The 12,906-nt window shown below is 46.9% G+C and overlaps 1 protein-coding gene across 1 annotated transcript in view; it reads right to left on the bottom strand.

Moving 5' to 3' along the window:
* The window catches only part of SART3 (spliceosome associated factor 3, U4/U6 recycling protein), a 329,224-nt gene that overhangs the window by 225,288 nt on the left and 91,030 nt on the right, over positions 1-12,906 (bottom strand). Inside the window, exons 3-4 of the mRNA XM_063913277.1 lie at positions 2,959-3,063; positions 732-916 (exon numbers count right to left, since the gene is read on the bottom strand). Coding sequence (XP_063769347.1) covers positions 732-916; positions 2,959-3,063 — 290 coding nt within the window. The remainder of the gene's footprint in view (positions 1-731; positions 917-2,958; positions 3,064-12,906) is intronic.

The following is a 12,906-nucleotide window of genomic DNA, read 5'->3' as shown; positions in this document are numbered from 1 at the left end:
GGCTGGCCGTGGAGACCGGGACCCGGCTGCAGAGTGGAGCGTGAAGCGGGCAGCGATATCGCTAATAGCGCTAGCCGCTACCTGAAATGAAAGTAAAATAAATAAAAGTTACCAGGGCACTTAAAAAAACGTGCCCCTTTCCTGGGCACCAAGGGAAACAAATTAACTGGCCTTAGGCACGCTGGGTATAGGGGAGGAGGGGCTTCCCATGCTGCACTCCACAAGTTTAACTCCTTGGTGCCCTGACAGGACGCCTGGCTATACCCACTGTCCCCAGTGTCAGACCATTGGATGACAGAAAAAGGTGTTTATACTGACAGATCATGTGACACTTAGATTGCACAGAGGTGGACTTCGTTTCACTAATTATGTGACTTCTGAAGGTAATTGGTTGCACCAGAACTTTGGAGGGGTTTCATAGCAAAGGGGGTGAATATATATGCACATGCCAATTTTCACATTTTTATTTATAAAAATTATTTTTTATATAAATATTTCTCATTTCACTTCATCAACTTAGACTATTTTGTGCATATCCGTCACATAAAATTCAGATATAAAAATAAATTACAGGTTGTAATGTAACAAAATAAGTAAAAAGCCAAGGGGGGTGAATACTTTAGCAAGGCACTGTATTTGTGCTGGTTTCAAATTACATGCTAATACAAGCTCAGCATATACCGGTTATTAAAAATCATGCATGCAAATGTCACTTTTTTTTTTTTTTTTACCTGTATGGTTCCCAATATTGCGTTCTCAAATTCTCTGTAAGCATCCCATATAGTTGATCCTTTTGTCATATGGAGTCCAACAGCTGTTAAAGCCCTCTCAAATATAGAACGGACCTTATCAATGCCGCCCTCTTCACCCATACCTCCAATAGAATACTGTGCATACTCCAACCAGATTTCTGGACCTTCATAAAAAAACACACTTAAATTACTGCACATCATTGGCATATCTGCATTCTATTTTTATTTGTTCACCATCAATGTACAGGTAGAATAGAAAGAACATATGAACATTTTTAGTTAAAGAAATCAAACGTGATCAAGAATAAATACGGTATGTAACCAACCGACATTGGAGTCGATCCAATTAGCTGCGAAGTGCAGTTGCCGCAGTGTTTCAATGCCAGCAACAGCACCTGATCACGTTCCCTTCATGGGCTGAAATAGTACGGCATACTATTAAGAAATATGTAGCCGGTACGCCATACCTCCTAACCACCATACCACCAATGGGACAGTTTAGTCAGTTTTCATATCTAACATGAAAATGGGACAAACTTTAGTAGGGAGAGGAGGCAGCAGAGACTGGAGAGCCTACGACACAATATAAGTTTTTATTGCAGGCGCAGCGACCTGACGTCATGCCGATTGTCACTGAAGAGCAGCCCGTGAAGACGGAGCAGCACAGCATCCTTGTTAAAGGTAAGTGTGGGGTTGGCTGTGAAGACACAAGTCAGTGGGATGGAAAGGATGAAACAGAGGGGGAGGCTGAGATAGAGGGAGAGCTGATACAGAGCGGAGGCAGAAAGACACAGGGTAAGGTAGAGAGAGAGTCTGAAAGACACAAGGAATGGCTGACACAGGAGGAGGCTGAGAGACGAAGGGGGAGCAAATACAGAGGGGGAGGCTGAGCGACAAAGGGGAGGCGTTCTGGAGTGATAGGAGGCTGGAGTAACAGAGTAGGAGGCTGGAGAGACATAAGGGGCAGGATGCTGGAAAGATAGGAGACTGGAGAGACACAAAAGAGGAAGGGAATGGATACAGGGTGCGCAAGTCTGGTTGATCCTCTGTTGTATGACGACAACATTGGTTATATTCCTACTCAAACAGGCATCTTCCAGACCAGGTGATTTCCTACATGAATAGTGAATACAGACTGAAGACACTGTTTGCCCAGGGAGGATTTGTTTCTTCAGAGGCTCCCCACTGCAGTGAAACCACTATATAGGTAAAGTGTATTTGGAATAGAATGGAGAGAAATGCTCCCAGAGTGATGAGAAACAGGTGGCGTCTAATGATGACAGGCTCGTTTTCAGTGGACATGCCCCTCGTGCCCACACCCATATTTTTTGTCACACTCATAGGTACCACAAACACATTTTCTCTACTTGCACCACTGCCTAAGACTTCCAGTGGGCTCCCGATATGTCTTTATCCTGCTTCTACACTGCAATTTAGATTTCAGTTTGAACAAGCCGCACCCAAACCTAACTCTCTCTGCACATTACATCTGCCCCACCTGCATTGCAAAATAGTTTTGTACAATTGCTAACTTTTTTGGTTTGCTAACAAACATTGAATAACCCCATTAGTCTGCGATAATTGGAAATATGCAGGTGTGCAAGAGATTAGTGTGATGGGTTAGAAACACCTGCAGCCAATCAAAGCATTAGGGGAAGATTTAAGTGCAGATACATCCGGAAGGGCTTTATGCAATACCTCACAGAACATGGATTCTGCTACCAGACTATGAAAATGTGAGAAGAATCAGCCTACTGGAACCGGCAAATGTACATCACAAGCTGCTGAAGGCAGGTACTAAGTAACTGTCCCCAGTTCAGACATTTTTTCTAATCCATGTATAAGCAAGTTACAAATGGGATAGGCCAAATTCTGTTAATGCACTTGAATGTCAGTTTACTGTGAAACTGGTGCAGGAAGGGTCTTATGCAGATCTTTATGACACACAGTTCACATATTCAACTTTTTTCTGCTGCCACATTACAGCCTTAAGTGTAATAATCCTTCAACATACTATTACTCAAGTTTTAGGACCCTACTGTAAAACAAATAAAAGCCAAACTATATCATTATAGTGGATGGCATTATACAAAAGGAGACACATTTTAATACACTTTTAAACAGAATATACATGGCTGTAATTATGGACTGTGCTCTAAAGAGGAAATCTGGTATGGGTTAAATGCAATAGACAATAGGGCCTTACATATATAATCTTTGACAGCTTTCTCAAACAGCTCATAGACAGAATCCCGACTGAAATCATCTCCTCCAATTTTCATCTCATCCTTCAGCCAGTCCAGCCAGATCTCTGCAGGAGAAAGGAACACATATTATAGACACTATAACCCACAGAATACATAAAAATATGAACATGGTGAAGTAAAGCAATGCTAGTTCATCTTAAGATTTATGAGGTTTATTTTGGAAGTTTAATTACCAGGAGATCTGGTTGTGAAATCTGATCATGCATGGTTTCAGGCTGTGAAAATCCCATAACAATCACAAGAAGGCCATGGCCAGGATTTATGGTCAGATCTGTTGGTTGGAATGGAAATCTGGTGATGTATGGGAGCAAACGACAACTATTTGCTTCAAAATGCTGGAAAACTGACAAAAAGGATATTTTTGTCTTACCTGTTAAATCCTTTTTTCTGAAGTCATGGTTGACGCTGGGGACAGTGGGTATAGCCAGGCGTTCTGTCAGGGCACCAAGGAATTAAACTTGTGGAGTGCAGCCTGGGAAGCCCCTCCTCCCCTATACTCAGCCTGCCTCAGGCCAGTCAGTTTATTTACTATACAAGCCAGGAACATGAAAGGAAGGCAGAAATAAGAGAACCCACACCCATACAAACCCAATGTGTGTACGGGAATATGTTCGGAAACAATGTCACGAGGAATGGAAGGGTGGGCACCCAGTGTCAACCATGGCTTCAGAAAAAAGGATTTAACAGGTAAGACAAAAAAATGTTTTTTCGGTAAGCCAATGGTCTGACATTGGGGACAGTGGGACGTCCCAAAGCTGTCCCGTTACGAGCGGAAACGCACCCGAGCTGCACTGAGGGCCCGACGCCCAAACGCTGCATCAGCCAAGGCAAAGGTGTCGAATCTATAGAACCGAAGAAAAGTATGAGCCGAAGACCAAGTCGCTGCTCTGCAGAGTTGCTCTGCCGAAGCCCCACGTCCGGCCACCCAGGAAGTGCCAACTGATCTCGTGAAATGGGCCGGAACAGATGCCGAAACTGGCTTCCCAGACAACAGGTAACCCTGCCGGACCGCAACTCTCAGCCATCTAGCAATGGTCTGCTTGGAGGCTGGCCAGCCCCTTTTATGCTCATCATAGAAGGACAAACAGAATCTGTTTTTAAAAAAGCACTAGTTCGTTGCACATAAATATACAAATCCCTGGCCACATCCAGTGTGGCCATGGAGGAATTGTCATCTGAGGAATACGAAGGAGAATAGGAAGGTACCACTATTTCCTGATTTATATGAAAACTAGAAACAACCTTAGGAAGGTAATCAAGGCGTATACACAGGACAGCCCTATCTTGATGGAAAATCAAAAAGGGAGACCTATGAGACAGAGCTCCCAAATCCGAAACTCTGCATGCCGAGGCGGTGGCAAGCAAAAATGCAGTCTTCCATGTGAGCCAGTGAAAATCAACCTCCTCTAAAAAGGCTCAAATAGGGCCGTTGTAGAGTCCGAAGGACCAAGGACAAATCCAATGGGTTAATGGGAGGTACATAAAGGTGGCTGGATATGAAAAACCCCCTGCAGAAATGTGTGAGCATTGAGCCACGCAACACTGAAACAAAACGGACAGAGCAAAAACCTGTACCATGAGAGAAGCCAGGCGAAGTCCAGAGTCTAATCCAGACTGTAGGAAAGCCAAAAGCCAGGAGAGGAGATACTGATGAGGGTCCAGGCGGCAAGCTGCGCACCACTTAAAAATAAGATTTTACTTACCGGTAAATCTATTTCTCGTAGTCCATAGTGGATGCTGGGGACTCCGTAAGGACCATGGGGAATAGACGGGCTCCGCAGGAGACATGGGCACTTTAAGAAAGAATTTAGATTCTGGTGTGCTCTGGCTCCTCCCTCTAGGTCTCTCCTCCAGACCTCAGTTAGAGAAACTGTGCCCGGAAGAGCTGACAGTACAAGGAAATGATATTGGTAATCCAGGGCAAGATACATACCAGCCACACCAATCACACCGTATAACTTGTGATAACTTACCCAGTCAACAGTATGAACAACAGAGCATCAGTACAACCCTGATGCAACAATAACATAGCCCTTATTGCAGCAATAACTATATACAAGTATTGCAGAAGAAGTCCGCACTTGGGACGGGCGCCCAGCATCCACTACGGACTACGAGAAATAGATTTACCGGTAAGTAAAATCTTATTTTCTCTAACGTCCTAGTGGATGCTGGGGACTCCGTAAGGACCATGGGGATTATACCAAAGCTCCCAAAACGGGCGGGAGAGTGCGGATGACTCTGCAGCACCGATTGAGCAACAATAGGTCCTCATCAGCCAGGGTATCAAACTTGTAGAACTTTGCAAAAGTGTTTGAACCCGACCAAGTATCAGCTCGGCATAGTTGTAATGCCGAGACCCCTCGGGCAGCCGCCCAAGAAGAGCCCACGTTCCTACTGGAATGGGCTTTAACTGATTTTGGCAGCGGCAATCCAGCCGCAGAATGAGCCTGCTGAATCGTGTTACAGATCCAGCGAGCAATAGTTTGCTTTGAAGCAGAAGCACCCAGCTTGTTGGATGCATACAGGATAAACAGCGACTCCGTTTTCCTGACTCTAGCCGTTCTGGCTACATAAACCTTCATAGCCCTGACCACATCCAGTAACTCGGAATCCTCCAAGTCACGAGTAGCCACAGGCACCACAATAGGTTGGTTCATATGAAAAGATGACACCACTTTTGGCAGAAATTGTGGATGGGTCCGCAATTCTGCTCTATCCATATGGAAAACCAGATAGGTGCTTTTATGTGACAAAGCCGCTAATTCTGACCCACGCCTAGCCGAAGCCAAGGCTAATAGCATGACCACCTTCCACGTGAGATATTTTAACTCCACCGTTTTAAGTGGTTCAAACCAGTGGGATTTCAGGAAACTTAACACCACGTTAAGATCCCAAGGTGCCACTGGAGGCACAAAAGGAGGCTGAATATGCAGCACTCCCTTTACAAACGTCTGAACTTCTGGTAGAGAAGCTAACTCTTTTTGAAAGAAAATGGATAGGGCCGAAATCTGGACCTTAATGGAGCCCAATTTCAGGCCCAAATTCACTCCCGACTGTAGGAAGTGGAGGAAACGGCCCAGCTGGAATTCCTCTGTAGGAGCATTCCTGGCCTCACACCAAGAAACATATTTTCGCCATATACGGTGATAATGTTTAGCTGTGACGACCTTCCTAGCCTTTATCAGCGTAGGAATTACCTTGTCCGGAATGCCCTTTTCTGCTAGGATCCGGCGTTCAACCGCCATGCCGTCAAACGCAGCCGCAGTAAGTCTTGGAACAGACAGGGCCCCTGTTGCAACAGGTCCTGTCTTAGAGGAAGAAGCCACGGGTCCTCTGTGAGCATTTCTTGCAGATCTGGATACCAGGTCCTTCGTGGCCAATCTGGAACAATGAGGATTGTTCTCACTCCTCTTTTTCTTATTAGCCTCAGCACCTTGGTATGAGAGGAAGAGGAGGAAATACATAGACCGACTGGAACACCCACAGTGTCACCAGGGCGTCTACCGCTATTGCTTGAGGGTCTCTTGACCTGGCGCAATACCTCTGTATTTTTCGGTTGAGGCGGGATGCCATCATGTCCACCTGTGGCAGTTCCCACCGATATGTGATCTGTGTGAAGACTTCCTGATGAAGTCCCCACTCTCCCGGGTGGAGGTCGTGTCTGCTGAGGAAGTCTGCTTCCCAGTTGTCCACTCCCGGGATGAACACTGCTGACAGAGCGCTTACGTGATTCTCCGCCCAGCAAAGAATTCTGGTGGCTTCTGCCATCGCCACTCTGCTCCTTGTGCCGCCTAGGCGGTTCACATGAGCCACTGCGGTGATGTTGTCTGACTGAATCAGAACCGGTTGGTCGCGAAGCAAGTGCTCCGCTTGACTTAGGGCGCTGTATACGGCCCTTAGTTCCAGGATGTTGATGTGAAGGCAAGTCTCTTTACTTGACCACAGACCTTGGAAATTTCTTCCCTGTGTGACTGCTCCCCACCCTCGGAGGCTAGCGTCCGTGGTCACCAGGACCCAGTCCTGAATTCCGAATCTGCGTCCCTCTAGAAGGTGAGAACTCTGCAGCCACCACAGGAGTGACACCCTGGCCCTGGGGGACAGGGTGATTAACCGATGCATCTGAAGATGTGATCCGGACCACTTGTCCAGTAAGTCCCATTGGAAGGTCCTTGCATGGAACCTGCCGAAGGGAATGGCCTCGTATGATGCCACCATCCTTCCCAGGACTCGAGTGCAATGATGCACTGACACCTGTTTTGGTTTTAGATTCCTGACCAGTGTCATGAGCTCCTGAGCTCTCTCTATCGGGAGATAAACCCTTTTCTGGTCTGTGTCTAGGATCATGCCTAGGAGAGGCAGATGAGCTGTAGGAACCAATTGCGACTTTGGAATATATAGAATCCAGCCGTGTTGCCGTTACACTTCCAGAGAAAGTGATACGCTGTTCAGCAACTGCTCTCTTGATCTCGCTTTTATGAGGAGATCGTCCAAGTACGGGATAATAGTGACACCTTGCTTCCGCAGGAGCACCATCATTTTCGCCATTACCTTGGTGAATATTTTCTCGGGGCCGTGGAGAGACCAAACGGCAACGTCTGAAATTGGTAATGACAATCCCGTACCGCAATTCTGAGGTACGCCTGATGAGGTAGATAAATGGGGACATGAAGGTATGCATCCATTATGTCCAGAGACACCATAAAATCTCCCCCTTTCAGGCTTGCAATGACCGCTCTTAGCGATTCCATCTTGAACTTGAACCAGGTATATGTTCAGGGATTTTAAATTCAATATGGGTCTGACCGAAACGTCCGGTTTCGGGACTACAACATGGTCGAATAATAACTCCCTCCTTGTTGAAGGAGGGGAACCTTGACCACCACCTGTTGAAGATACAATTTGTGAATTGCAGTTAACACTATTTTCCTCTCGTGGGGGGAAGCCGGTAGGGCAGTCGGTGAGGGGGCATCTCCTCAAAGTCCAGCTTGTATCCCTAAGACACAATATCTATTGCCCAGGGACCCAACATGGAGTGAACCCACTTGTGGCTGAACTTACGAAGGCGTGCCCCCACCGGGCCTAGCTCCGCCTGTGGAGCCCCAGCGACATGCGGTGGATTTTGTAGAGACCGGGGAGGACTTCTGTTCCTGGGAACTAGCTGTGTTGTGCAGCTTCTTTCCTCTGCCCCTGCCTCTGGCAAGAAAGGACGCACCTCGGACTTTCTTGTTTCTTTGTGTTCGAAAGGCTGCATTTGATAATGTCGTGCTTTCCTAGGCTGTGCAGGAATATAAGGCAAAATATCAGAATTACCAGCTATAGCTGTGGAGACCAGGTCCGAGAACCCTTCTCCACACAATCCTCAGCCTTCCATATGTCTCTTAAGTCGGCATCATCTGTCCATTGCATATTCTACAGGACACGTCAAGCAGAAAACGACTATAGAACCCAGTAGACTAATGTCTCTTTGGTCATGTTTTAAGATAGATAGATAGATAGATATATATATATATATGTATCTATAATTCATCCGGCACTCCTAATGTAACTGACAACAGTAACCTGGGTGCCCTTGCAATTTTAGTATAATCCCTCTATTGCTTGATAAGCAAATGGCACGTCACTCCAGGGTTACTGAAAATAAGAATTTACTTACCGATAATTCTATTTCTCGTAGTCCGTAGTGGATGCTGGGAACTCCGTAAGGACCATGGGGAATAGCGGCTCCGCAGGAGACTGGGCACATCTAAAGAAAGCTTTAGGATCACCTGGTGTGCACTGGCTCCTCCCCCTATGACCCTCCTCCAAGCCTCAGTTAGGATACTGTGCCCGGACGAGCGTACACAATAAGGAAGGATTTTGAATCCCGGGTAAGACTCATACCAGCCACACCAATCACACTGTACAACTTGTGATCTGAACCCAGTTAACAGCATGATAATAGAGGAGCCTCTAGAAAAGATGGCTCACTACAACAATAACCCGAATTTTTTGGTAACAATAATCATGTACCAGTATTGCAGACAATCCGCACTTGGGATGGGCGCCCAGCATCCACTACGGACTACGAGAAATAGAATTATCGGTAAGTAAATTCTTATTTTCTCTGACGTCCTAGTGGATGCTGGGAACTCCGTAAGGACCATGGGGATTATACCAAAGCTCCCAAACGGGCGGGAGAGTGCGGATGACTCTGCAGCACCGAATGAGAGAACTCCAGGTCCTCCTCAGCCAGGGTATCAAATTTGTAGAATTTTACAAACGTATTTGCTCCTGACCAAGTAACTGCTCGGCAAAGTTGTAAAGCCGAGACCCCTCGGGCAGCTGCCCAAGATGAGCCCACCTTCCTTGTGGAGTGGGCATTTACAGATTTTTGACTGTGGCAGGCCTGCCACAGAATGTGCAAGCTGAATTGTACTACAAATCCAACGAGCAATCGTCTGCTTAGAAGCAGGAGCACCCAGTTTGTTGGGTGCATACAGGATAAACAGCGAGTCAGATTTTCTGACTCCAGCCGTCCTGGAAACATATATTTTCAGGGCCCTGACCACGTCAAGCAACTTGGAATCCTCCAAGTCCTTAGTAGCCGCAGGTACCACAATAGGTTGGTTCATGTGAAATGCAGAAACCACCTTAGGTAGAAATTGAGGACAAGTCCTCAATTCTGCCCTGTCAGAATGAAATATTAAGTAAGGGCTTTTATATGATAAACCCGCCAATTCTGACACACGCCTGGCTGAAGCCAGGGCTAACTCGTCACTTCCATGTGAGATATTTTAAGTCCACAGTGGTGAGTGGTTCAAACCAATGTGACTTTAGGAAACTCAACACAACATTGAGATACCAAGGTGCCACTGGAGGCACAAAAGGAGGCTGTATATGCAGTACCCCTTTTACAAATGTCTGAACTTCAGGCACTGAAGCCAGTTCTTTTTGGAAGAAAATCGACAGGGCCGAAATTTGAACCTTAATGGACCCTAATTTTTTGGCCCATAGACAGTCCTGTTTGCAGGAAATGGAGGAAACGACCCAGTTGAAATTCCTCTGTAGGGGCCTTCTTGGCCTCACCCCACGCAACATATTTTCGCCAAATGCGGTGATAATGTTTTGCGGTTACGTCCTTCCTGGCCTTGACCAGGGTAGGGATGACTTCATCTGGAATGCCTTTTTCCTTCAGGATCCGGCGTTCAACCGCCATGCCGTCAAACGCAGCCGCGGTAAGTCTTGGAACAGACAAGGCCCCTGCTGGAGCAGGTCCTTTCTTAGAAGTAGAGGCCACGGTTCGTCCGTGAGCATCTCTTGAAGTTCCGGATACCAAGTCCTTCTTGGCCAATCCGGAACCACGAGTATAGTTCTTACTCCTCTCCTTCTTATGATTCTCAGTACTTTTGGTATGAGAGGCAGAGGAGGGAACACATACACTGACTGGTACACCCACGGTGTTACCAGAGCGTCCACCGCTATTGCCTGAGGGTCCCTTGACCTGGCGCAATATCCGTCTAGTTTTGTTTAGACGGGACGCCATTATGTCCACCTTTGGTTTTTCCCAACGGTTTACAATCAGGTGGAAGACTTCTGGGTGAAGTCCCCACTCTCCCGGGTGAAGGTCGTGTCTGCTGAGGAAGTCAGCTTCCCAGTTGTCCACTCCCGGAATGAACACTGCTGACAGTGCTATCACATGATTTTCCGCCCAGCGAAAATCCTTGCAGCTTCTGCCATTGCCCCCCTGCTTCTCGCGCCGCCCTGTCTGTTTACGTGGGCGACTGACGTGATGTTGTCCGATTGGATCAATACCGCCTGACCCTGAAGCAGGGGTTTCGCTTGACTTAGGGCATTGTAAATGGCCCTGAGCTCCAGAATGTTTATATGAAGAGATGTCTCCAGGCTTGACCATAAGCCCTGGAAATTCCTTCCCTGTGTGACTGCTCCCCAGCCTCGCAGGCTGGCATCCATGGCCACCAGGACCCAGTCCCGAATGCCGAATCTGCGGCCCTCTAGAAGATGAGCACTCTGCAACCACCACAGGAGGGATACCCTTGTCCCTGGTGACAGGGTTATCCGCTGAAGCATCTGAAGATGCGACCCGGACCATTTGTCCAGTAGGTTCCACTGTGCGTGGAATCTGCCGAATGGGATTGCTTCGTAGGAAGCCACCATTTTTACCCAGAACCCTTTTGCATTGATGCACTGAGACTTGGTTCGGTTTTAGGAGGTTCCTGACTAGCTCGGATAACTCCCTGGCTTTCTCCTCCGGGAGAAACACCTTCTTTCTGGACTGTGTCCAGGATAATCCCTAGGAACAGAAGACAAGTCGTCGGAACCAGCTGCGATTTTGGAATATTGAGAATCCAATCGTGCTGCCGCAACACTACTTGATATAGTGCTACACGATCTCCAACTGTTCCCTGGATCTTACCCTTATCAGGGAATCGTCCAAGTAAAGGATAACTAAAATTCCCTTCCTTCGAAGGAATTTCATCATTTCGGTCATTACTTCAGTAAAGACCCGGGGTGCCGTGGACCATCCCTACGGCAGCGTCCGAACTGATACAGTTCTGTACCATAACCTGAAATACCCTTGGTGAGAAGGGTAAAGTTTGACATGAAGGTAAGCATCCTTGATGTCCCGAGACATCATGTAGTCCCCTTCTTCCAGGTTTGCAATCACTGCTCTGAGTGACTCAATTTTGAATTTGAACCTCTGTATGCAAGTGTTCAAAGATTTTAGATTTTAGATTTTAAAATCGGTCTCACCGAGCCGTCTGGCTTCGGTACCACAATAGTGTGGAATAATACCCCGTTCCCTGTTGCAGGAGGGGTACCTTGATTATCACCTGCTGGGAATACAGCTTGTGAATGGCTTCCAAAACTGCCTCCCTGTCAGCGGGAGACGTCAGTAAAACAGACTTTTGGAAACGGCGAGGGGAATACGTCTCGAATTCCAATTTGTACCCCTGAAATATTATCTGAAGGATCCAGGGGTCTACTTGCGAGTGAGCCCACTGCGCACTGAAATTCATTGAGAACGGGACCCCACCGTGCCTGAACTTGTAAAGCCCTAGCGTCATACTGAGGGCTTGGCAGAGGCGGAAAAGGGTTTCTGTTCCTTGGAACTGGCTGATCACTGCAGCCATTTTCCTCTCCCTCTGTCACGAGCAGAAAAAAGGAACCCTTTTGTCCGCTTGCCAACCAGGACTGCGCCTGATAATACGGCGTCTTATTTTGAGAGGCGACCTGGGGTACATCCCCTCTTTTAAGGCAATACTTCCAAATGCCGTTTGGAATCCGCATCACCTGACCACTTTACTGGAATAATTGGACAACGCACTTATACTTGATGCCAGTCGGCAAATATTCCGCTGTGCATCATGCATATATAGAAATGCATCTTTTAATTGCTCTATAGGCAATAATATACTGTCCTTATCTAGGATATCATATTTCCAGTCAGGGAATCCGACCACGCCAACCCAGCACTGCACATCCAGGCTGAGGCGATTGCTGGTCGCAGTATAACACCAGTATGTGTGTAAATACATTTTAGGATACGCTCCTGCTTTCTATCAGCAGGATCCTTAAGGGCGGCCATCTCAAGAGAGGGTAGAGCCCTTGTTCTTACAAGCGTGTGAGCGCCTTATCCCCCCTAGGGGGTGTTTCCCAACGCACCCTAACCTCTGGCGGGAAAAGGTATACTGCCAATAACTTTTTAGAAATTATCAATTGTTATCGGGGGGAAACCCACGCATCATCACACACCTCATTTTATTTCTCAGATTCAGGAAAACTACAGGAAGTTTTTCCTCACCAAACATAATACCCCTTTTTTTGGTGGTATTCATATTATCAGAAAAGTGTAAACTTTTTCCATTGCCTCAATCATGCAATGT

This window comes from Pseudophryne corroboree, chromosome 1, assembly GCF_028390025.1.
Source record: "Pseudophryne corroboree isolate aPseCor3 chromosome 1, aPseCor3.hap2, whole genome shotgun sequence".
Taxonomy (NCBI): Eukaryota; Metazoa; Chordata; class Amphibia; order Anura; family Myobatrachidae; genus Pseudophryne; species Pseudophryne corroboree.
Note: the sequence above shows the minus strand (reverse complement) of the source record. Positions and strands in the feature narration are given on the sequence as shown.